Source organism: Dreissena polymorpha, chromosome 16, assembly GCF_020536995.1.
Source record: "Dreissena polymorpha isolate Duluth1 chromosome 16, UMN_Dpol_1.0, whole genome shotgun sequence".
Lineage (NCBI taxonomy): Eukaryota > Metazoa > Mollusca > Bivalvia > Myida > Dreissenidae > Dreissena > Dreissena polymorpha.
In genome coordinates, this window is record NC_068370.1 from 27,220,196 (window position 1) to 27,248,167 (window position 27,972).

The 27,972-nt window shown below is 35.8% G+C and overlaps 1 protein-coding gene across 5 annotated transcripts in view; it reads left to right on the plus strand.

Annotated features, from left to right (window-relative positions):
* LOC127862660 (uncharacterized) overlaps positions 1-27,972 on the plus strand; it is a 98,409-nt gene that overhangs the window by 18,554 nt on the left and 51,883 nt on the right. For 3 of the 5 annotated variants that reach the window (XR_008040724.1, XM_052401863.1, XM_052401864.1), the window contains 4 exons: positions 2,386-2,478; positions 22,399-22,647; positions 23,374-23,595; positions 26,230-27,969. Coding sequence is in view for 4 of the 5 variants with exons in the window: in XM_052401863.1 (XP_052257823.1) it covers positions 2,386-2,478; positions 22,399-22,647; positions 23,374-23,595; positions 26,230-27,969 (2,304 nt within the window). In the remaining variant the exon portion in view is untranslated. Of the gene's footprint in view, positions 1-2,385; positions 2,479-20,140; positions 20,297-22,398; positions 22,648-23,373; positions 23,596-26,229; positions 27,970-27,972 lie in introns of those variants that run through there. The other 2 variants (XM_052401866.1, XM_052401865.1) reach the window with 2 other exon arrangements.

Below are 27,972 nucleotides of genomic sequence, written 5' to 3' on the forward strand. Positions count from 1 at the left end.
CACCATGTGGGTCATCATGGGGTAAAAACTGGCTACACCATGTTGGTCATCATGGGGTCAAAACTAGCTTCATAATATGGGTCATCACTGGTTCAAATCTGGCCACACAATGTGGGTCATCATGGGGTCAAAACTGGCTACACCATGTTGGTCATCATGGGGTCAAATCTAGCCACACCATATTGGTCATGATGGGGTCAAAACTGGAAACACCATGTGGGTCATCATGGGGTCAAAACTTGTTACACTATATTGGTCATCATGGGGTCAAAACTGGCAACACCATATTGGTCATCATTGGGTAAAAACTGGCAACACCATATTTGTCATCATGGGGTCAAAACTGGCCACACCATGTGGGTCATCATGGGGTCAAAACTGGCCACACCATATTGGTCATCATGGGGTCAAAACTAGCCACACCATATTGGTCATCATGGGGTCAAAGTGGCCACACTATGTGGGTCATCATGGGGTCAAAACTGGCCACACCATGTGGGTCATCATGGGGTTAAAACTAGGTTCATAATATGGGTCATCATGGGGTCAAATCTGGCCACACAGTGTGGGTCATCATGTGGTCAAAATTGGCTGCACCATGTGGGTCATCATGGGGTCAGAACTGGCCCCACCATGTGGGTCATCATGGGGTAAAAACTGGCAACACCATGTGCGTCATCATGGGGTCAAAACTAGCTTCATAATGTTGGTCATCATGGGGTTAAATCTGGTCGCACCATGTGGTTCATCATGGGGTCAAAACAGGGCACACCATTTGGTTCATCATGGGGTTAAATCTGGTCGCACCATGTGGTTCATCATGGGGTCAAAACAGGGCACACCATTTGGTTCATCATGGGGTCAAAACTGGCCACACCATGTGAGTCATCATGGGGTCAAAACTGGCCATCATGGGGTCAAATTGGTCACACCATGTGGTTCATCATGGGGTCAAAACTGGCCCCACCATGTGGGTCATCATGGGTTCACAACTGGCAAAAGGATGTGGGTCATCATGGGGTCAAAACTGGCCAAACGATGTGAACCATACAGTTCAAATTTATGTTTGATATTCTTTTTTTATGGATAGATACTTTGTAAGAGTTATAAGTACATGTACAAAGTTGCAGTTTGGGTTTAGTGCAGAAGACTTTCCTGTATAAGTCATTGTTATGATTACAGCTGCCATCAATGAATGAGATGATAATTGGCAAACAGGAGGGAACAAGGAGATGGACCAATCACGAATTTACTTAAAATTTATATTGATGCAATATGTACACACTTTTTCGAATATCAGTCGAAAATGAAAATTTATTTATGTGAAACATCAATGTATATCGATAAGCATTCAATTTATTTTATATACAAAATATGTGTGTTGACAGGTCTTTTAACCTCAGGTGGTATAATACACAGTATCTTGATTGGTCCACAGTTGGCTTTAATTTCAGTGGGACACATCTATCAATAGCAATTAGCGACCCATATCATAAAACACCATTGTGTGAATGCCTGTTAAAATCAATAATTTGCAGATAAATCGCTGATAAGGTGTCAAAAACTACACTGGTGCACTTTAGTTCTAGAAGTAGATGTTAATAATAGGCACTAAAGGCATTAGTCAAAGTAAGTTTTAGCATACCTTGAATAGCTAAATTTAATTTATAGAATGTACATTGTGTTTTACGAATGTCTTGACAAATTGTCTCATATCAGAATATTATATCAAAATACCCCCAAAGCGGGACTGTCCCACCGAGACCGGGACGCATGCCATGTTTGTTAAGAATGCTTTATCAGTTCAGTCATTTTAATATAAGGTTTTAAAATCGAATATTCAAATTTATTGGAATAATGACAAACGAATATTCAATTAGTATTTTCAGTTTTTGTTCCCATCCCTAGTTCATATGGACCTCTGAACACCTTGTTAGTCCCCTACCGGGGAAACCGGAGGGGACTTATTGTTTGCGCTCTGTGTGTCAGTCTGTCAGTTTGTCACACTTTTCTGGATACTGCAATAATATTACAAGTTCTTTCATGAAACTTAAAACATGGACAGATGGCAATATTAAGATTATGCATGTCATTTTATTTTGTTCCTACGTCCAGAGTTCTGGTTACTATGGCAACAAATAGACTAGAAATATTTCTGAATAAGGGTGCATCATGCGATAACTTTAAAAGTTCTCCATATTTTTTCATGACACTTTAAACATGGATAGATGGCAATATGGAGATTATGCATGTCATTTCGTTTTGTTCCTACGTCAAGAATTCTGGTTGCTATGGCAACAATAGACTAGAAATATTGCTGAAAATGGTGCAGTTTCACCGGTAAGGGACATTTATTGCTTGGCAATAGTTTTGTTTACATTTTAGTTTGCCTGGATGGATGGTATGGCACACAATGCAACCAAGCCTGTGGACAGTGTACTGGAGGCACATGTGAAAAGAATGATGGCACTTGTTCAGGTAATGGATTGTGTCCCAGTGCCACATAGTGGAAACATATTACTGTTGTGCTTGGAGGATGGATGTCTTGACTGGCAGAACAAGTTTTCTTGTGTTGTTCTCCATAATGCATGGTCAGATTTCGACAAAACTTTATACAGATTGATATTTACCAAGCATATCATCAGCATGTCATGTTCTGAGAAATTTGGGTTGAGTTATAACCAGGGTTGTGATTTTTCCACTGATTTCCACGGATTGGGTAGTCCAGGTGGTAATTTCTGAGATTTGCAAAAATTTGTAAAAAAGGTGAAGAGGGGGGTACGACCAATTCCGCGGACGTATATCATAAGCGGCCTGAAATATTCACAGCCAGCGAAAGCTCTCAACATAGGTGAGCTTTTGTGACCGGTCTTTGTCCGTCGTCTGTCCGTCCACATTTGTTCATAAACATTCTAGAGGCCACGTTTATTGTCCGATCTTCATGAAACTTGGTCAGAAGCTTTGTCCCAATGAAATCTCGGTTGAGTTCGAAACTGGGTCGTGCCGGGGTAAAAAAAAGGTAATACGGTCAAAAAAAGGAAAAAACTTGTAAACATTCATGCCCAATCTTTGTTAAAATGTTTGTCTTAATGATATGTTAGTTGAGTTCAAAAGTGATTCCGGTCTTTTGAAAAACAAGGCCGCCAGTGGGCGGGGCAGTTTTCCTTATTTGGCTATAGAGAAACCTTGTAAACACTCTAGAAGTCACAATTTTTGCCCAATCATCATGAAAGTTGGTCAAAACATTGGTTTTATTGATATCTCGAACGAGTTCAAAAATGATCAGATCGGTGAAAAAACATGGCTGCCAGTGGGCAGGGCATTTTTCTCTATATGTACATGTATATAGTGATAACATGTGAACACTAGAAGTCACATTTTTGGTCCAATTTTCATGAAATTTGGTCAGAACATTTGTTTCCTTGATATGAGAGTTGAGTTCGAAAATGGTTCCCGTCAGTTGAATAACATGGCTGCTAGGGGGGGGGGGGGCATTTTTCCGGATTTGGCTATAGAGAAACCTTGTAAACACTCTAGAAGTCACAATTTTTGCCCAATCATCATGAAAGTTGGTCAAAACATTGGTTTTATTGATATCTCGGACAAGTCATAAAATGGTCCAGATCGGTGAAAAAACATGGCCGCCAGTGGGCGGGGCATTTTTCTCTATATGTATAGAGTGAAAACATGTGAACACTAGAAGTCATATTTTTGGCCCAATGTTCATGAAATTTGGTCAGAACATTTGTTTCCTTGATATGAGAGTTGAGTTCGAAAATGGTTCCGGTCAGTTGAATAACATGGCTGCCGGGGGGGGGGCAGTTTTCCTTATTTGGCTATAGAGAAACCGTGTTAACACTCTAGAAGTCACAATTTTTGCCCAATCATCATAAAACTTGGTGAAAAGATTGGTTTTATTGATATCTCGGAAGAATAACATGGCTGCCGGGGGGGGGGGGGGGGCAGTTTTCTCACATTTATAGAGTAAAAAAAGCTTGTGAACACTCTAGAAGTCACATTTTTTGCCCAATCATCATGAAACTTTGTGAAAAGATTGGTTTTATTAGCGAGGCTATTTTTGGAGAAAACCCGAGCTATTGTCATAGCCAGCTCGTCGTCCCCCCATCCGCTGTAGGCATCATGCTAAATCCTTAACATTGGCCATAACTTTTTAAATATTGAAGATAGCACCTTGATATTTGGCATGCATGTGTATCTCATGGAGCTGCACATTTTGAGTGGTAAAATTTCAAGGTGAACATCATCCTTCAAGGTCTAGGGTCGAAAAAACAAAGTCAAGGGAAGTAATAAGCTTTAAATGGACATAGTTATCAGCGTTATAGATAATTTTTGACCCATGGGGGTAAATACCCCCACTTTTCACAGCATGAGAGTAAATGGTCAAATTGTGCCTTGCTTGAAGGGTAATTTGCTCAAAGTAAAACAAGAATATAGCCGGGGTACAGACACACTACTTTAATCATGTTAAACACAACAAACCATTAACTATGTGTATTCCTTCATAGTAGTAGGTTTCTTAAAGTATTGTTTTTTTAGCTCACCTGTCACGAAGTGACATGGTTAGCTTATGTGACCGTGTGATGTCCGGCGTCCGTATGTGCGTGTGTGCGTCCGTCAACAATTTGCTTGTGTAGACAGTAGAGGTCACTGTTTTCATCCAATCTTTATGAAATTTGGTCAGAATGTTTATCTTGATGAAATCTGGGTTGGGATTGTATTTGGGTCATCTGGGGTCAAAAACTAGGTCACTAGGTCAAAAACTAGGTCAAATAATTGAAAAACCTTGTGTAGACAATAGAGGTCGCAGTTTTCATCCAATCTTTATGAAATTTGGTCAGATTGTTTATCTTGATGAAATTTTGGTAGGGATTGTATTTGGGTCATCTGAGGTCAAAAACTAGGTCACTAGGTCAAATGATAGAAAAATCGTCAACAATTTGTTTGTGTAGACAGTAGAGGTCACAGTTTTCATCTTATCTATATGAAATTTGGTCAGAATGTTTATCTTGATAAAAACTGGGTTGGGATTGTATTTGGGTCATCTGGGGTCAAAAACTAGGTCACTAGGTAAAAAACTAGGTCACCAGGTCAAATAATAGGTCAAATAATTGAAAAACCTTGTGTAGACAAAAGAGGTCACAGTTTTCATCCAGTCTTAATGAAATTTGGTCAGAATGTTTATCTTGATGAAATAAGTGTTGGGATTGTATTTGGGTCATCTTGGGTCAAAAACTAGGTCAAATAATAGAAAATCCTTGTATACAATAGAGGTCACAGTTTTCATCCAATCTTCATGAAATTTGGTCAGAATGTTTGTCTTGAAATAATCTGGGTTGGGATTGTATTTGGGTCATCTGGGGTCAAAAACTAGGTCAAATGATAGAAAAACCTTGTGTAGGCAATAGAGGTCACAGTTTTTATCCAATCTTTATAAAATTTGATCAGAATGTTTATCTTGGTGAAATATGGGTATTGGGATTGTATTTGGGTCACCTGGGGTAAAAAACTAGGTCAATAGGTAAAATATTAGAAAAACCTTGTGTAGACAATAGAGGTCACAGTTTTCATCCAATCTTTATGAAATTTGGTCAGAATGTTTATCTTCATGAAATCTGGGTTGGGATTGTATTTGGTTAGTCAGGTGAGCGATTCAGGGGCATCATGGCCCTCTTGTTTGTTTTTTAACTGTCCTTGGTTTATAGGCCTGTGAGCCAAGGAAAGACGCCAACTGTCAACAGTTGTTTTATTAGCGTTTAAGTGTGTCCTTTTTTATTTCAAAACAGAGGAAATTCAATCATTCGGTGTTGGCAGTACAATGTTTTTACTCGATACAACTTTTGCTGTATAAAATGAATCAATTTTACTTTGAGAAGTTACCTGTTTTGGCTTCGAAGAAGCCATGCTGACCTCTTCTTGTAAATAAACACATACGCGCTTGACTGTTTGTTAAAAAAATCAATACTTAATTTACCATGCGTCTAGATGATAGGGCTGCACAGAATATCCGAAATATCCGAGATTCACGGATCCAAACAGTGATTGGTAAAATCAGTTTCGAATCCGGATCATATTTGAGTTTAACCTTTCGTTTGCGTTAATTGTTTCTTTCGCCATAATACGTTTTGTTAAATTGTTTCTTTCTGTTTGAAAGGCTGACTGGTATGTAGTTTGTCACAATTATCGCTACTTTTTCGACAAAAACATGGTACTACATAGTATACTTTCGTTGGATGGTGCAAAATGGCGCAGAAGAAAAATCGCAATGCACCTAAACAATTAAAATCCTTGATGTGGAAGCATTTTGGGTTTTATCGGCATACTAATTCTGGCTTATAATTGGTCGTTACGAAATATTTTATTGATACTTATTGCAGATTGCGTGTGATGCGTTTTTTGCTTGTTAAAATACAGCGTTACTTATATTATATCTGACTGACATAGATGTGTTTAATATGAGGCATTATTATTAATGTTTGTCATTAAAATGCTAACACTATTTCGTGTATGTGCGATTTTGAGAAATTTGCGGAATCTGGACCTGGGTATAATTTTTTTTTTCGAACAACGTAAGTCAATTTTGTCATCTACTTAGTATTTGTTTTTGTTTTTGATGTCGTTATTTCTGCTTCCACTACTGCTGTTGCGGTTGCAACTGCATCTCCAAATGCTGCTAAAGTAGTATAAATATTAGTAGCTGTAAAGTTTATAATAATAATAAAAGTTTATTACGTTTCTCATAAGACATATATACGTTATGGTGTTTCAAAACATAATTTTGGTTATAACAATATAAATTTTAATTTATTTTGCGTATTTTTACTTTCAAATTAGGATTCGAACGGATATTCGATATCCGAGCCTTTGGATTCGTATTCGGATCCGATGGAAATTTTGGATTCGGTGCAGCACTACTAGATGATACAGAGTATACATACCGACTGGCTAACTTTTTTCTACAATCCAGCGCACAAATGACCTCTAATTTGTACAATAACCAGTCTCATATTTTGGCGAAAGACAATCAGCTGTTTATATTTTTTGTTTAGGTTGTGCGCAAAAAATTTACATCATTTGCGTAAGACCAGATTGGCTTTCTCAAATGTACGCAAGGAAATGATAAATTGAGCGTATCTTGATATTTCTACTGCGTATATTACGCTGATACGCAGCTTATTTAGAACGCTGAGTTATCTGACCTGCCCAGGTATATATTTTTGTTAAATAAATAAAAGCGGCGCAGTAGGCGGCATTGTGTTTCTGACAAACACATTCTGGTAAAAGGTCAAAATCAAGGTAATCCTTTACGGTCTACGGTAAAAAATACAAACTTGGTTTAAGTGGGTCTTTTTAGCTTAACGACTTGTATAAAACTGTGTTAAACACAGAAAAAACTCACTTGGTACCATAGTGGGTTTCGGTAGGTTGGTTTTTTGTTGGTTTTGGTAAGTTGGTTTTTAGTGGGTTTTGGTATGTTGGTTTTTGTGAGTTTTTGTAAGTTTGTTTTTTCTGTGTTTAAAGTGGGTATTTTTACCAACTTGGTTAAAACTGAGTGAAACACAGAACAAACTCACTTGGTACACATATGTGGGTTTTGGTAAGTTGTTTTTTGTAAGTTTTGGTATGTTGGTTTTTTGTGGGTTTTGGTATATTGGTTTTTTGTGGGTTTTGGTATGTTGGTTATTTGTGGGTTTTGGTATGTTGGTTTTTGTAAGATTAGGTATGTTGGTTTTTTGTGTGTTACAAAAACTCACTGCAAGACTCACAGTTACCTTAACTGCCATAAAATCACAACAGATCATTACAAGCCCCATGTGATTATTAAAATAAGGCACACACAATTTGCAAAAAAGCTATGTTTATATTAAAAAACAAGAAATTTGTTTGTCGGAAACACTATGTCCCCTTCTGCGCCGCTTTGAAATTATTTTTTTTTACCTTTGACCTTGAAGGATGACCTTGAACTTCCACCACTAAAAATGTGCAGCTTCATGAGAACGCTGCTTTGAAAAACAAAGTTTTTTTACCTTTGACCTTGAAGGATGACCTTGACCTTGAACTTCCACCACTCAAAATGTGCAGCTTCATGAGAACGCCGCTTTGAAATTTTTATTTTTTTGACCTTTGACCTTGAAGGATGACCTTGAACTTCCACCACTCTAAATGTGCAGCTTCATGAGAATGCCGCTTTGAAATTTATATAAAAACTTTGACCTTTGATCTTGAAGGATGACCTTGACCTTGAAGGATGACCTTGACCTTTCACCACTGAAAATGTGTGGCTCCATGAGATACACATGCATGCTGAATATCAACTTGGTATCTTCAATATTGCCAAAGTATTCATAAAATGAGCGATTTTGGCCACATATATTTGACCTCTGACCTTGAAGGATGACATTGACTTTTCACCGCTCAAAATGTGCAGCTCCATGAGATACACATGCATGCCAAATATCAAGTTGCTATCTTGAATATTGAAAAAGTTATTGCAAATGTTAAAGTTGGAGCGAACAGACCAACGTACAGACCAACAGACAGGGCAAAAACAATATGTCCCCCACAATTGTGGGTAGGGGACATAAAAATAATAATGTGAACATTTTTACAATATTTTTTTAACAAAACCAGAAAAACATCTACCCAAGATACATTATCACAATATGCCAGCACATTTAACATAATAAATTAAAATAAATCACATTTTCATCTTAGGGCTACCACAGGTAAAAACGTGAACCATTATATATTCAGTTTCAGTTAGTGAGGGGTGATAAAAAGGATAAAATTAATAATAATTGTGTTTAACAGTGTTGGTGGTACCGGATTTATAAAATGACGTCATTAAGGAATCATTCATCCAATTTTTTCCTGGAATATCCCTTTAGACATATTTACACCTATATACAAAAGCAACAAATTGCTCAGCACTACACATTTCATATATTCTCTACGCAGTAAATGACACAAAGCCTCCTCAAAGCCCATCTCATTTTTCTGTCGCACTGTTGAAATGATCATGGCAAATTTTTGGGAGATGACATCTGCAATGTATATGAACTATCAATGCAGGATTTTACTGTACATTACAGTATTAAAAAAACATGTAGAAGTTTATTCCACCCAAATCAAGTCTGATCTGAATGACTTGATTTTGGTGGAATAAACTTTTACATCAATATCATCAGTTCAGATATCCCATTTTAACATCATCTACATTAGAAGGATTTCAAAAGAGGTTTCGAAACAAGGAGGCAAATTACTGTTGCTTGAATTTTTTATATTATTCAAAATGAAAGCTTTATCTTTTACTTTATACTGAGGTTATTTTTGTCTGCCTATGTGTTAAATTCTCCAAAACTTTTTTATACACAAACACATTTTTTTGTTACTCTTAAATTTTAGCAGAAGTATTAAATTAACGCAAGACAGTTTATGTGTTGGAGTCAAATTTGAATTAATTGCATTATGTTTGTTTCAAAATGAATATGGAGGCAGTAGGACACCTATATATTTAAATCCCCCTTTTCCCTAAAAAAGAATCATACCAACTATGGCGCAGTGTTCGTCAATCTGGGGACCCTCTCGAATCCCCCCTTAGGGGAGGTTGAACAACACTCGTGCATGATCTCATTTGAGATCAGGTCCTGAAAGATATTTTATAATGTAAGTGTTAATTATTGCTGTTATGGTAATCTTGTTACTATAAATTTAAATCAAAACAAGTTTGTTTGCTTGTTGTTTTTTTTTGTTTATTTTTGCAATTTAAATCCTGTGATCACATGTGACTTAACGCTTGTCATAAATAATTATAAGAAATTACGTGTGGTAGAAAATACTGTTTGAAAATGTACCAAGATACGTGGTCTCATTTGGCTTTGTGGACTGGTCGGAAGTGTGACGCCTTTCAAATGCTAAAACCTGTATAGTTTTACCTCTCAACAAATCCAACTTTTCTTGGTCAAGGACAGAGCTCAGTTTTCCTACTCCTGATCTCCTCAAGTTGGCCTGCTTGTGCAGGGTAAAATCTGGTATCAAAGTCCATACATCAGTCCCCCTTTCGCTCTCTTTTTTGGCAGGCATATTCTATCCAAAGAATCTTCCAATCAATGTAAATTTCACCTTGGGAGTTTAACCTTCAAATTTAAAATAAACAAGTTTTCATTGAATATGTGGGAAAGAAATCTGTTCATTAATGACCAGAAATAGGTATAAATAACATTTAAGATGACAATAACCATAAAATACAGACATAATTATTCCAATCGTGTTGTTTTTTTAATTGCATTACATTTATACTTATCCATTTACATTTTCCAGTGACAATACATTAATATGATAATGATCATAATAAATTCAATATAAAACTAAATAAAAAAGTGGTGCAAAAATGAAAATACAAACCTAAAACAGCTGTTCTTCAGTATTCCAAGAAAACAGGCAGTTGATGAATTATGAGACCATATCACTTTAACCATCCACTTTGAATCTCCTTTGCCACAAACTTATTGTTGATTTACACATTGTAGTAAATACACGTTGTTTTCATCACACAAAACTTCATGCTGAAAGTATTTCAAGACATTTTACACTAGAATTATAAGTCTTTATGTTACTCAATTATACCTTAAAGCTCAAAGTCAGTTGCTGAAAACCCCTTTGTTTAAAAAAAATAACTTCCTGTCTCCAGCCAATCAAAGTCGCTTGTTTTCAAATAGATGGTGGCTGAACCAATCAAAAGTCTATCAACACCCCTTTGTTAGGCCTATAGATGGAGCACTGATAGGGATTAATGTTTATGATTTAAATGGGGGGGGGGGGCTAATCTCTTATGTGTGTCAGCCAATTACTAAATCTGGGAAATATTCACTGACTTCAACACCAACATACATGTATTTATTGAATAATACACAGCACCCATAGCATATTATATTTAATTGTGAATATTTCAATATAACATGCTGAATGGTGTTAGCAAATAATAATATTATAAATATTATTTGTATTGCCTTTTAAATTGTATATTAAAGGTCAATGTGGTAGACATTAATTGTATTGGGGTTAAATATCAGTATAAGAAAGTTTAACTAGTTATTGTTTTTATGTTGAGGAGATATAATTGATGCTGGCAAGCCCACATAAGTTTCCATATATTAATCAACACTTTCACACTGAAACTAGTTTTATTTATTATAGAAACAGTGTCACCCTCCCCCTCAAAAAAATGAATAAAAAAACACTTTAAGTCTATTGAATTCTCCAAAAAACATGAATTAAATGGAAGTATTCACATTTTTATAGATGTGTGATTGTTCTTATAATATATTTAATATTTATGTATTGATTTAAAGTGAAAGACAAACAATTTCATATTCAGGTATAAAACTAAGTTTGAACATTTTAACATTTTTATAGTATCTGTGAACCTGTGATGTTCTGAAAGAGCAATTTTCATCCAATATTTCCTTAAAATTATGGGGAGCCCACAAATGTACAAAAGGTGCAATGGCAAACAAGCTGTAAAAAAGCCCCTTTACAATTCACCTTGATAATATATGGCTATAAACATGAAACAAAGACCTAGTTGAAGAATTATTGTTTTATTGTTGAGTTATATTAATAAATAAAAGACCAACTTATTGAAAAGTGTGTTAAAGTGAGTCTTTTAGCCTTGTTGCGGCTCTCAAATTATTTATTAAAAGACCAACTTAAACTTGCTTAAACCCACTTCTGTTTATAAAAAGACCAATTTCTGTTGTAAAAGACTCGCTTATGAAACAAAAAGACACACTTAAACACACATAAACCAACTCATAAATAAAAAGACTCACTTTTGAAACATACAAAACCAACTTCTTACAGCAAAAAAACTCGCTTTAACACACATCTACTTTAAAAAAAAACACTTTAAACTCAGTTAAGCACAGTTTAGCTCACATAAAACTCGCTTTTATTAGCAAACACCAACTTCTGCTCAGAAAAACTTTGAAAAAACACAGTTTTATGTTGGTTTAAGTGTGTTTTGGTATGAAAGTGGGTTAACTTTTTGCAAGGGTATTTGGCTATAGAGAAACCTTGTAAACACTCTAGAAGTCACAATTTTTGCCCAATCATCATGAAAGTTGGTCAAAATATTGGTTTTATTGATTTCTTGGACGAGTTCGAAAATGGTCCAGATCAGTGAAAAAACATGGCCACCAGGGGGCGGGGCAGTTTTCTCTATATGTATATAGTGAAAACATGTGAACACTCTAGAAGTCACATTTTTGGTCCAATGTTCATGAAATTTGGTCAGAACATGTGTTTTTTGGATATGACAGTTGAGTTCGAAAATGGTTCTGATTGGTGAAAAAGCATGGCCGCTGGGGGGGGGGGGGGTCATTTTCCTTATATTTATATAGTAATAACAGCTTTTGAACACTATATAGTTTATCATGTCAAGGGAAGTAACTGCAAATGAAAAATTATGTTGAATTGACAGAGTTGTCTCCCTTTTTAGAATATTTGTTTTAAGCACAAGAAGATTAAGTGGTATTTATTAACCAGGTTTTCCGAAGGAAAAAACTGGTTATTAGATTGGCGAATGCGGGCGGGCTGGCTGGCGGGCTGGCTGGCTGGCGGGCTGGCGGAATAAGCTTGTCCGGGCCATAACTATGTCGTTCATTGTCAGATTTTAAAATCATTTGGCACATTTGTTCACCATCATTGGACGGTGTGTCGCGCGAAATAATTACGTCGATATCTCCAAGGTCAAGGTCACACTTTGAGTTCAAAGGTCAAAAATGGCCATAAATGAGCTTGTCCGAGCCATAACTATGTCGTTCATCGTCAGATTTTAAAATCATTTGGCACATTTGTTCACCATCATTGGACGGTGTGTCGCGCAAAATAATTACGTCGATATCTCCAAGGTCAAGGTCACACTTTGAGTTCAAAGGTCAAAAATGGCCATAAATGAGCTTGTCCTGGCCATAACTATGTCATTCATTGTGAGATTTTAAAATCATTTGGCACATTTGTTCACCATCATGGGACGGTGTGTCCCACGAAAGAATCACGTCAATATCTCCAATGTCAAGGTCGCCACGACTAAAAATAGATTTAAAAAAAAAAAAAAACTTACAAAGGGGGTTAATTTTTTTTGGTCATTTCAAAAGTTCAGTTTGAGTTTTCTCCCTTTATCAGATTTTTTTTTCACAATGAAAACCTGGTTTTGTGACAATTTTGTCCCTTGTTATAAATGATAGTTTTACATTCTGGAAGACAGCAAACTTTTGAATATGTTTTTTATTGTTTGACGATTCTGTACAATATGGCATTCTTTTGTCAAACAATTAAAGCGAGACTATACAATTTTTAAATGTGTTTTTCCTCAGTCAATGTTAATTACGTCAGACTCAAACTAGAAAGACCACAACTTCTGAATGCCAAATTGAGCATGAGGTTCAAACGCATCTCAACAATTAAGAAATTAATCAACGTTGAGTCAGAATATTGACCTAGTATGTTTATGATACTAGGACAAAGTTTGATGTACGTATATGTTCAACAAGAGTTTCCTGTTGTACATATGACAGCCAATGTTGTGTTAAATATTAGCTGATGCTCTTTTAAATGAGGTTTGGTATGGTACCACATGTATATAACCATGTGCCAAGTTTTGTGTATATAGTTGTCAATTTTGGTCCAAAACTTTTGAATGTATTCTTTCAAAGTCATGCATTAAGGTCATCTAAGGTCATGAGACAAATTGCCAAATTTTGTACATGGTTTTGGCTAAATTTTTCTATTGACTTCTTTTAGGGTTGTGTAATGAGGGCTGGCTTGGTTCTAAATGCGAGTTAAACTGCTCCCATTTTTGTGTGGGTGGATGCCAGCAAACTGACGGCAGATGCAGCCATGTCACTTTAAACGTTACGTTTCATAAAGAAGGCGAATAGCATGCGTCACGCCTATAGAAAATACTTGCTCGCGTTTAAACGTTCTGTTTTAGACCCTGGTTGTCTCCTAAAATGAAACTCGCATATCTTTATAGAAAAGCTTGTATATATTAACTATACGTGTATGATTTGCTGAGTCGAGGATATATATGAGTTTCAGAGCTTATTTTATTGATTAGTTCTTCAAGGTGGTGGTGGCCGTGAGCAGGGAAAAATAACGCGCCTTCAAGCAAGCGTTGGCTTGCGTGATCTGTTTAAGTACATGCAATAGTCGAAAAATGTATTATTGTATTCCTTTTATACACATCAAGGTCATTTAAATAGTCATTCGTAAAGTGGAAAAATGTACCAAACAAAACGTTATTCATAAAATTAATTAGTTGTAACAATGTCATAGTTTTAAGGTATAATTATGGTATTTTAAATAATGGCTCTTAATTAGCGTTGATTTTGCTTTTATTATAATGTAATCGTCTTGTAAAGAGTTTCAAATATTTGTATAATTGTTTTAAGCAAATTTTCTTTATCTAATAAAGGAAGCACCGCATATAATCATTCTGAAACACTTTTAAAAGAACACAGTTCGTGAACCCATATTGCTTAAGGCATTACAACCCATGCTCTGAACTTTATAACACTATTTAGTGTGAAATTCAGGATCAGTGTCGCACCCTATATTTGCAACTTGTTGCAAATCACTGGTTGGCTGCAAGACCTGCGTGGTACAAGAGTCCACCAGGTCGGCACATGACTTGCCTTGACAGGGCTTAACGGGGCAATCTATACTCTCAGGGATATTGTTTACCATACTAATTGAATTTATATGTTTAGCAATAATGTTTGGCTTTTTGATACAATGTAGTAAATAATTCAATTGTTTTAATAACTTTAAAAAAAAGCAATCATTATTTATTTAATTGATTAATTATTTATTTATTGTGCCATGATTATTGAAATGCATGTTATGCATGTACTCAAATCCAATGATTATAAACAAAAGCAGACGTGTAGATTTGTATAAAAAATTAATGTTACTAGATCTTTTTATTTTCCAATGAGAGTAGCCAACAATAGCTGTCCCAAGACTTGACTATTCTTCTTCTATAATTGTCAACATTTATGTATTCAAAAATAATAAGATCTAAGGGAGAAAACTGCACAAAAAGATCAATCACGACTTATCACCCCAAAACTACGGAGCGCCCCTCGTTTTCCGTATACCGTTTTATCAATTCAAGAACGGTAAATGGAAACAGGCACTGTGATTCAATTTTCATATGTATTGATTATTGTGTACGAAATATGAATTGGGAAATAAGATTTGTGTTTTGCTTTGTTATTAGTACACAGAAAACAATACAAAGAACTCAACTTTGTCTTGATTTTTTGATTTTGTTATAAGAAAATCGGAATATGAACTTGTTCTTGTTTTTCGTTGTGTAGAACGCAAAATGAAAATGGAAAGGACGATATATGCGCAGACCCTTTTCCCGGAGAATTTGGCTATATAAACGTGGAAAAAGTGTGCATGGAGTTTCGTTTAGAAAGGACTTTCTTTAAATAAATAAAAAAAGTTGAAATTTTTGTCCCTGATTAGCTTTTGCGGACTGCACAGGTTAATCCGGGACAACACTTTTTTTCTTTTTTCCCTCATGCATTAAAGCCTGTAATCCCAGAGCATGATTCAATGCAATCATTTGACTGACTCATTTATGTAATATTAATTAGTACTAAAATAAAGAGCATTCTGACAGCATTTGGAATATTGGTCTGATTGCTTTTATCGTAACAAGTTTAACAAGAATAGTACGAGTCTCGTCTTGGGAAAACAGGGCTTTATGCATGAGCATTAAATAAAGAGTAACACAGGCTAGTCAGTGACACCTCTTTGCACCATGATTGAATTTTTCTTTAGAAGAGACACTCTTTAATTGAAACAATCCATAGAAGAAAATGTTGTCCCTGATCAGCCTGTGCGGAATGCATCATCTGATTGTTTGAAACTTTATGCACATACATTAAGGCCAGTTTTCCCAAAATGTAGCTAATATTATTACCTTCTATAGAAAATGATTATTTGGATTTCTCTCATTACACACTAATGACCTGTGCTACATTTATTTTTGTCGTTCTCTGTGAAAAGGGGCTTTAATGCAGGTGCGTAAAGTGTCATCCCAGATTAGCCTGTGGAGACTGCACAGGCTAATTAGGGACGACACTTTCTGCTTTTATGATATATTTCGTTTCAAGAAAGTCTCTTTTTTTGCAAATATCTAGTTAAGGCAGAAAATTTCGTCCCTTATTAAAATATTACATGCCATTTTATTTGTAAAAAAGGGACAAACTGCTTTCTTATGATAAGAAGCTATGGTAGCATAGAGCTGCATTGATACAATTAAATTAAAATAGTAATAATTATCTGGCACAAGTGTTTCCAGAAATGGTACCCGAACATTCAGATAAATATCATAATAAATAAGTAGTAATACAATATTTGCCTCTAATACTAAGTAAGGCAGCAATATTCCAAGATGCTATCTTCCTAATTGAGATATAGAACAATAATTATCTAATAATGCATATCATAGCAAATATATATTCCTAATGACCACTTAGGTCTTTGTTGACTAAAATCCTGTTGTCAATTTCGGAAATTGTATATGGTGACATTGAACTATATTATAATAATCACACAAGTTTTCAAACATTTTCGCGTTAACCACTTATCGTTCTCTATTGCATACAAGATGGCCATTTAGTGCTTGTAAGTACATGACACAAGTATATTTAATTGAAATTGCTTAGTCTGCTCACTTATTCACATTACCACGTAATTTTGCCCGAGGTCTTCCGCCATATCTTGCTATCGCACAAATTATCAAGATATACTTATCTGTTTAATTAAACCTTTACAATAAAATTCCTGTCGTTAAGTTAGGTCAGAGTTCAAACACATTTCACAGAATACAAAATACAAAGAAGTACAACAAAAACAATGTATATGTATAACCCCTCCGCACAATTTGGTTTTCTTGAAAATATGCAAGCAATGCCCACATGAAGTTGTGGCACCTAAATGTATGCAATAGCTTTAATGTTTTTAGCTCACCTGAGCGATAGCTCGGGGTGAGCTATTGTGATCACTCGGCGTCCGTCCGTCCGTCTGTCTGTCTGTAAACAATTTGTAAACATCTTCTTCTACTAAACCATTGAGCCAATTTCAACTAAATTTCATGTGGAGCATCCCTAGGTCATGGGACAAAAGAATTGTTAAAAAAAATTTGATCACATAACCAAGATGGCCACCATGACCATATATGGTAAAAACCTTAAAAAATCTTCTTGTCAGAAACCGCTCATCAGATTTTCAAAAAATTTCACAGGGATGACCTTTGAAGGCTCCCCTGAAAAAGTTGTTCAAAGAAATTTGATTCGTCAAAAAACATGGCCGCAGGAGCTCGTTGAAATTTGCATGTTTATTCGTTTTTGCCTATTTTGTGAAAACTTTCAAAAATCTTCCACATTTTTTGTCCGATCCTTTCCAAATTTGCACAGTGTCTTTATATCAATGAGGACACGAACCCTACAAAAAATTAGCATTATTGGTCCATGAAGTACAGAATTACCTCCCCTTGAATTGAGAAAATGGTGTTTATGCAATAAAGTCCAAATTTTTCATCCAATTCTTTCCAAACTTGTAAGGATTTAGCATGGTTCAAACAAGGGAAACAACTACGGTTTATGCATGTTCTTTTTATTACAGATTTGCCTCCCTTTAATTCATTCAAAATCTCATTTTACAGCAGAGATTCCAAATCTGACCTGTAAATGAGCCACATATTTACTGCCAGTGCTAGGTTACCTTTTCCCATTTGATCATTCTTAAGTATTGGTCTTGTAATGCTGCTACTGCTTCTGCTACTGCTACTGCTACTACTACTACTACTACTACTACTACTACTACTACTACTACTACTACTACTACTACTACTACTACTACTACTACTACTACTTCTACTACTACTACTACTACTACTACTACTTCTACTACTACTACTACCACTACTACTACTACTACCACAACTACTACTACTACTACTACTACTACTACTACTACTACTACTACTACTACTACTACTACTACTACTACTTCTACTACTACTTCTAGTACTACTACTACTACTACTACTACTACTACTACTACACCACCACCACCACCACCACCACCACCATTCAGTGACAAAAAACGTATTCACACAATGGCTGCTACTACAACTTATAGCCCATATAGGGGGGCATGCATGTTTTACAAACAGCCCTTGTTTCTATGGAATTTTAACCACAACTGTTCATGTTTATCTCCGACACATATTTTTAGGTCACCTGTCATGAAGTGACACGGTGAGCTTATGTGATCGTGTGATGTCCGGCGTCCGTTGTGCGTGCCTGCGTGCGTCTGTCCGTCAACAATTTGTTTGTGTAGACAGTAGAGGTCACAGTTTGCATCCAATCTTGATGAAATTTGGTCAAAATGTTTATCTTAATGAAATCCGGTTTGGGATTGTATTTGGGTCATCTGGGGTCAAAAACAAGGTCACTAGGTCAAATAATAGAACAACCTTCTGTAGACAATAGAGGTCACAGTTTTCATCCAATCTTTATGAAATTTGGTCAGAATGTTTATATTGATGAAATCTGGGTTGGGATTTTATTTGGGCCATCTGGGGTCAAAATCAAGGTCACTAGGTCAAATAATAGAAAAACCTTGTGTAGACATTAGAGATCACAGTTTTCATCCAACCTTTATGAAATTTGGTCAGAATTCTTGATGAAATCTGGGTGGGATTGTATTTGGGTCATCTGGGGTAAAAATCTAGGTCAAATAAATAGAAAAACCTTGTGTTGACAATAGAGGTCACAGTTTTCATCCAATATTTATGAACTGTGGTCAGAATGTTTATCTTGATGAAATCTGGATTGGGATTGTATTTGGGTCATCTAGAGTCAGGAACTAGGTCACTAGGTCAAATCATAGAAAAACATTGTGTAGACAATAGAGGTCATAGTTTTCATCTGATCTTAATGAGTCAGGTGAGCGATTCAGGGCCATCATGGCCCTCTTGTTATTAGATATGACAGAGTAGCCTAGTTTTTGAACACACATAACCCAGATTAATCACTCTGATAAAGTCTCATTCAGGCTTGAGTCCTAAATGTGACATTGGTAACAATATTTTCTTAGTATTTACCTGCTGACCCAGTTTTATGATACCCATGAGCCACATTTAAAATCGTCTGAGCTATTATAGCGATAAACATTATGACCAATTTTCATCAAGACTGAGTCATATACATTTATTTATGGAGCAGTAACTAGGTTCTTTATAAACTTACCTGGGTTTCTGTATATGTTGGCCATTTGTTTAGATAACCATTCTGTAGCGACACCAGGTCTTTCAATACGCGATGTGAAGCATCTAGTACAATGCGCCTCGGTCTAACCCTTTGCATGCTGGGAAATTTGTCGTCTGCTAAAATGTCGTCTGCAGAATTTTTAAAATTAGCATTTTCTTCTATTTTTTTCAAAGAATACTTTCAGAATAGCAAACAGTTTGAATCCTGATGAGACGCCACGTTCTGTGGCGTCTCATCTGGATCCAAACTGTTTGCAAAGGCCTTTAAAATTCGGTTCCCGCACTGAAAGGGCTTAACTATCTTGTGGAAAACATAAATAGCTAGCTTAGTTGAAGCGCGACATTGAACCTGTATAGTTTTGTTTCAACCTATTTATTTTACATCTATTACATCAAAAGCCTTATGCTGACATAAACACTCTTGGCACCTGCAATAATTAACTCTATGCACAAACAAAAGAAGTAAAAAAACATGCAGTTTTAAATTGTTTTTATGTTTTATACATAATATCATAGACTATAATTTATTTACCTATAAACTAACTTCAGCAATTTGGCTAGTATTTATAAAATATTAATACACGGTAGAATCATTAAATGTGCGTCAGTATAAATTCACAAAACACTTGAACAAATTGTACAAAAATATTAACTTCTGTATCAACAAGTTTCAGTGAAAATCTATTGCTTAAGGAAGAAAACATTTACTTAAATTGTCGATATCATTTTAAGTTCTAAGAAGTATCGCTTAAAAGTCAGTTGACTCAGTAAGCTGCGCACTACGCAAATTGACACATGGTTACATATCTAAATGATAGCACATTATTTTTTATAACTAATCCCGTTTCTGTTGGCTTTTTAGTGGTAATATGAAGATTTATGTAATTTGGATAATTTTGTTTGCCAGGTTTCTGACAGTATGTGGTAAGTTTACAATTTGTTAAAAATAAGGGCGTTTTTTATAGCTTTAAATTTACATACATAAATTCTCACAGCTCAATTTATAATTTTTTTTAAATTAACAATTAGGTTTTAAAAAGCCAGAAACTAAACGAGAAAACAAGAAAAGTCGAGTGTGCTGTCTTCCGACTGCTTTTGTTATATGTTTGAGTACCGTAAAACCATTTGGGTGATGATTAGTTTAATTTGTTTGTAAATCAATATTCTGTTCTTTTTTTTTTTATATTGTATGTACACAATATTAAGGTATCCTGTTAAAAATCTCTATGTATTATATACAAATATTGTGAGTGATTAAATAATCTACAATAACTACAATAACACGTCCGAATTAAAATTTAAAATTCTGAAATGTTTATAACTGAAAATTGAAACTTTTTTATACAAAAGATGACAACTTTTCAATATTTGTATAGTATTTAAATATATATTTTGCTATGCATTCTTTTGTAAGAAATTATGTTTACATTGTTTATCGCTAAATAAACAACGCTTTTGAGTTTTTATGTGAAAGTCTTCTTTTGATGCATAGATACTTTATAGACATATATTACTCGTGATTGTATTTAGGGTATGTGTAATGGCTACTGTTACTCAATTGAAAAAAACATTTGAAGCTCAATAATATAAGAAAAAAACAAAAACTGGACATGTAAATAGTTTTCGTTTGCATATGCAGAGGCAAGAACCGAAGTCACTGCTTTTTAAGAAGATAGAAAAAGCATACTTTGTTAGTGTCATGTTGTGTTTGAATGTATCCAACGATTTGAAGAAAGGTTTACACGACAAGGCCTGCCAATAAATTTCAGTACACAGTGACAATAACATAGTATATACAATATTTGTAAACAAAATCGTTGATGAGACAATCCAAAGATTAGCGTTTAATTGTTTAAAGCATTAGCCAAAACAAATGAAATAAACTGATTCGATGCTTGCGTAGTAATATCAAAGTGATTTTTGATCTTTCCCGGCTTCGTTCCGCGCAATAGTCCCCAACAATTCAATGAAAAAGCAGAGTAACAAGAAACATTATCGCAATGTGCATCATCAATATTTATCAGCATTCCAAAACCAAATGTTACGCATTCAAGTAGATCACAGAAGGTTGTGTGCAAACTTCATGTAGTGTTTTATTGCATATGAGGCGGGCAGAGATCAAGGAAAAGTTTCTTAAGAAACAGTTTCTTACGAAAATAGAAAGGCTTTCTGATCAATATCTTGACAACCACCCGCCGTTTCAAATGTTCTACATTGATGTACATTATATTCTTACCTCCCTCAGAATTTTAAATAGGAATTGCCATGCCAAGGTAACAGTTACTAAAGAATTTTAATTATTTTGTTCAGAATATATGTTATAGTCTTTTGAATTTCCATTTTCTTGTTTTTAATATTTCACATGTCTATTGATTCAACTGAAACATTTTAATTTCATTGCCACTCCATATCAAAGAGTTGTACAGAGTTATTTCCCTTTAAAACATAGATGTAATGCTTTATACTAGGTCACATTCGTTAATGTATATTTGATGGTTTGACTGGAACATTTTGTCAATGTCTATACGATGTATTGACTTAAAATGTTGGCATACTTTGTCACATTAATGAACTCATACTAGTGTAAAGGCCAGACCATAATATAACAAAAGAAAGTCATACAACCAGCTTCCACTGGTAGTGATCTTGTTATATGCTATTCTATGTTGAGAATAATGTTCCCTATGCTTAATATAACATGTTCTGAGTTTGGTTAACATAAATGATAAACAGGAGTTTCTAGTTGTGTTTATTTATATTTCATATGTCAGCTATAATTATGTTTACTATTTTATTACGAATTTGTTTAATGCTGCTTGCAGGTTTAGTATCACCATTGATGCTACCAAAATGTATTTAGTTTCACCAATTATATCAGCTATGGGACCGCCTTAAACATTCATTTTTCGTTGCCAAACACTGCATTTATGTAACCAATAACATTTTTATACATGCGTTATTGTTCAATTGTAGAACTACAAGTAGCAATAAAATATATGGCACCCTGACTTTGTCTTTTTGTGCAGGCCAGGTAAACATAGCTGCCGGTGGCGTGACTTCGCAAACCTCGGATCTTAACTATGCTGGCTACCTGTGGACATCTGACAAAGCAGTGGACGGCTGCGACACAGCCGCCATTTCCGCCAACTTTTCGAGCGACTATGAGAAGTCCCGCTGTTGCAGCTGCAGTGATGGAGGAGCAGGCCAGCAGACGTGGACTGTAAAATTGACAACGCCGTCTGTGTTGAGCACCATAGTGATTGAAGGCCGTACCGGTACAACAATTGAATTTAAGATCATTCAAATTCATGGCTATTAATAAATTAACATTTTTGTAACACATTTTTGTTTAGTACGTGCCATATTTGGCTATTGTTTGTTTAAAATTCTATTACATGTATAATGTTTCGCTTTTTCAGTGGCCAATTGGATGTAAATAAAACACATCATTGGTCGTTTTCAATTTGATAAAAAGGACCGTCATACAAGAAATAACTTTTTTAACTGTCACATGTTAAAAAATATTATGGTAGTGCTGATATTTGTATATATATTAAATTTATATTAAAATACTTCCCTGTCCCAGGCTGCTATACACGACGCAGAAATAACAACGGCAACTTATTCTGGAGAGATAAAGGCTTTTATTTTTCAATAAGTTTGCAATTTGAAATATTCATTAACATGGCAACAACAACAACATATTGATGGGAACCCAATTTTTTTATTCGATTTGAACTTTTTAAGCTCATTCTTACAACAATAACTTACTCAGACAAGAAATACAATTTTTAAAAGGATTGCTACTTAAAATATTTACGCATATGTCATCAACAACAGCTTATTCTGGGGTACGTAAGGCTTTGTTTTTTAAGATGACTATTTGAACTATTAACGCACATGTCAAGAACACAAAAAAAACTTATTGTAGTGAATGTAAGGCTTTATGTTTTAGACATTTGTTTTTGAACTTTTTCTGCACATGTCACAACATGTTGTAGACATAACCATCCAACTGACCGGCTTCACAGTGGAGATCCAGCCCGTCGGCGGCAGTCCGCCAATTCAGATCTACGACAACGCCGCCACTGGCGACACCGTAGCCAAACCGATCCGCATTGAGAACCTCGCCACAAACTTCCCCGTTTTGATCGAGAGGGTCAACGTGATGAAACCGCAGGCGCCGTTGACACTGTGTGAGGTCAAGGTCTTCTCGGATAAGTGTACGCTTGTACTTTAATTAATTATTTACCATAACTACCACTTTGACTACTTCCATTACTACTAAAACAACTATGATACTATAGGATAGTTAGTTGAAAGAAAGGGCTGATGGAAGTTTTATTGTAGAATATACAGTTGATTCAACTGTCCAAATATTTGTTGTGGGGGCATCAGTGTTGAAGATGACTTTGTAGTTTCATGTATCATTTAAAGAGGTTATTACAGTTTGTGAAACGTAGTGCATTATAAAAGAATCTTTGCAATATAAGAAAACAAATTGGCTTGTATTGTCTGAACCGATAATGTACCAATTAATTTAAAAAAAAATGGAATCATCATGTCCAATGTATATGAATATTAAAAATGTGTTGTATTTTCCCTGGCTTCCCTTGTGGATAGTGACAATGAATAATTTATCATGAAATCTACTGAAAATATATATAATAAATTATGTGCAATTCATTTGATTATTTACTAATATCAGCTTGTTTGTGTGTGTTTTTTGTAAAGATGAAAAAGTTATTTGGTAATATATGTACTCATTAAAATACCTTACCAGATGCAGTCAGTATATCAATGCGCTGAAGGCACTGCAGTTGTTCGCTCTTTGAACGTATTTAATATTTCTTACAGTCACAGGACATGAAGTTCGACTTACAACACCAATGTAATTTACTTTTAATTGTCTACAGTGGTGAGATTTTGAAAAATGAGGAAAATGCCATTGATTTACAATCTCTCATAATTTCATGCAGGATTCTCACAAACTCCACTTATGATTACAAAGATGAAAAAAGAAATTCAACGTATATCTAAGTTGGCGCTAAGGATAAGTCTGTAAGTCTAACACAGAATGAACCACACCATAATTCTAATAATAAATGTATTGGTATTAACAAGCTTTGTATTAAATTCTCGATCAAACCAAATTAAAAAATATTTTATATGTTTAGCCTGAAATTCAATGCTTCATGTTATGTATTTACATTTCATTTTTATTCATTTTCATGTACTGACATTAACGCGTAACTCCTCTACTCCACCGTCACCAAAAGTTTTATGAACGAACCATCTACTGTAATGTAAATTCGTAAATTAATGTATTTTCTCTATAGTTTCAATGGATCAATACTTTTTCATAATGTGCATTTATTCTGATTTATATTTTTTACCCTATAATACTTAATGTTCTGAATTCCACGTCTTTATTGAGTAACAACACCGGGTCTGTTGCAACATGCACACTTTTCATGCATGGAACTTGACAGACGACATCATCTATTTCGAAATCTTTTAAAAACACGTTTTTAGATGCGTACGAAGGGACTTTAAACTGGCAACACCATATGGGTCATCATTGGGGTCAAAACTGGCAACACATATGGGTCATCATGGGGTCAAAACTGGCAACACCATATGGGTCATCATGGGGTCAAATCTGGCAACACCATATGGGTCATCATGGGGTCAAAACTGGCAACACCATATGGGTCATCATGGGGTCAAAACTGGCAACACCATATGGGTCATCATGGGGTCAAAACTGGCAACACCATATGGGTCATCATGGGGTCAAAACTGGCAACACCATATGGGTCATCATGGGGTCAAAACTGGCAACACCATATGGGTCATCATGGGGTCAAAACTGGCAACACCATATGGGTCATCATGGGGTCAAAACTGACCAAACCATGTGGGTCGTAAAGTTTTTATAGACTTCTGAACACCTTGTTTACATTTAAATTTGCCCGGATAGATGGTATGGCACACAATGCAATCAAGCCTGTGGACAGTGTACTGGAGGTACATGCGAAACGAATGATGGCACTTGTTCTGGTAATGGATTGTGTCCCAATGAAACATAGTGGTTAGGGAACATATTACTATTGTGTTTTAGGATTGATGTCTTGACTTGCAGGACGAGTTTTCTTGTGTTGTTCTCCATAATGGCTGGTCAGATTTTGATAAAACTTCATATGGATTGATAACTACGAAGCTCAGCATGTCATGGTCTGAGAATTTTGGATTGAGTTATAACATTTTGTAGTTTATATTAAAACAGACCATGTCTGCACTTGTTGGCTGTAACAATTTCCTGATTTGAATGGAAGTTTTAAGTATTAAGCATTTCTATTGGTTGATATAAACAGAATGCCACAAGCAGCAGTTTTGTGGAAGATTAATGGCCCTTTATACTTTTGATATAACAGACCTTGGCTGTGCTTATATTTAGTAACCTTTGGTTTAATTTAAAAAAACAATTCAGTACTGATCAGTATCAAAATTGATTTTCAGAGCTTAAAAATTGTAATCTACATGCTCGTGGTAGGATGATATTGGGTAGAGTAATGGCAGTTTATTTGAGGAGACAAATAGTCAAGATGTGTTTGGAAACCTCAATATTTGCATACTTTTAGGTTTATCTACCCTATGCTTGTTTGTGCAACTCTTGAACACCATTTGCCAAGAATTGTGTATAGTTGTCCGTTTTGGTCCAAAACATTTGAATGTAATATTTCAAGGTCATGCATAAAGGGCTAGTCTGATGAACATCTACTTCACACATTTCCAAGTTTTTTTTGTACGCGATTGTCAGGTTTTGACTAAAAAATTGTATTGACTTCTTTCAGGGTCATGCAATGAGGGCTGGTTTGGTACCAAATGTGAGTTAAACTGCTCCCAATTGTGTGTGGGTGGATGCGAGAAAAGTGACGGCAGATGCAGCCATTGCCCTCCAAGACGTACTGGAACACAATGTGAGAGCTGTCCCCAATGTAAGGACAATGAGTGTCACCCTAATGGCACTTGTAAAATAGCCTGCGCTGACCCCACAATGCATGGTGATGACTGTGATAGAAGATGCAGCGACTCAATCGCGGGATGCACCGAGTGTCAATCTGTAACAGGTTTTGTGGATTGCACAAAATGTGTGGTTGGGAAATACATAGACAGGTGTTTGGACTGCCCAGCTAACTGTGTTGAATGTGTTGGTGCAAACAATTGTACAGTTTGCAAAACTGGATATACTGGAGTTGATTGCTCTAATGTGTGTTCTACAAAAAACTGCATGGAATGTCACCCAGATGGAACCTGTATAGTATGTACTCGAGGTTTCTTTATATCTGGAAGTATGAAGTCCTGTTCTAATTGTAGTGTAGCAAACAATTGTACAGTTTGCAAAGATCCATTTATTTGTGAAGAATGCATATCTGGATACTACCAAGAAAATGGAAAATGTAAGAAATGCCCTGTAAACTGTGTAGAGTGTACGTCTGAAAAGAGCTGCTCAAAATGTGAGGCGGGATGGCAGGGGTTGACATGCAAGTGTGGTAAGAATTGTACACAGGACGTGGCTAAACAGGTATCTGACTGGTGTTCCCAAGAAAATGGGACATGCCTGAAAGGCTGTGTCGCCGGTAAGTACACCAGCCACTGTAAGACAGATTGCCCCCCACTTGATGGCTCTTGTCTCATTTGCGATCAGACTGATGGAAACTGCTTTGAATGTGTTCCTGGAAGATATGGCAAGTATGGGCATCAGTTCAACAGCTCCTGTAGTGAGATGTGTGGTCAGTGCGCTGATGGTATATGTCAGATAGACAATGGAGCGTGTTCAGGACAATGTAATCCAGGTTACCATGGTGCAAAGTGCTCTCTAATGTGTAGTGCAAACTGTAAGAATAATTCCTGTGAAAAAGTTACAGGGAAATGCTATGAATGTAAAACAGGATTCTATGGTGCCGAGTGTGACATAAAATGTTACACAAATTGTAAACTGGATCAAACCAATTGTCGACAAAACGATGGATACTGTGACACCTGTGTTGTGGGTTTCTATGGCGACCAATGTGATCAGAATTGTAGCATCAATTGTAATTTGGGGATAATGGGTTGCCGTAAACAGGATGGATTTTGTGACGTTTGTAACATAGGATTCCATGGTAACACTTGTTCCAGCGCATGTAAAAATTGTATGAATTCATGTCAAAAAACAGATGGAAGATGTGACGAATGTGCAATCGGTTTTTATGGTCCAGATTGCAAGTACAAATGTCCTGAAAACTGCTTAAATAAATGCTCTAGGGACACAGGTCACTGTATTGTATGTCGGAAAATGTTCTACGGCAGTTCGTGCGAGAATCCCTGCCCAGACAATTGTGGGGAGATGGGAGTGCAGCAGAACTTGTGTAACAAGGATACAGGGTTTTGCCAGCAGTGTAAGGCTGGTTACTATGGCGACAAATGTGAGGACAGATGTTCTGATCAGTGCACCACAAACTTTATGGGACTTATTTGTGAACAGGCTGATGGAAGATGCCGCGATTGTCCAGTAGGAATGTATGGCAAGTTCTGCGATTTACCATGTGCTGGTA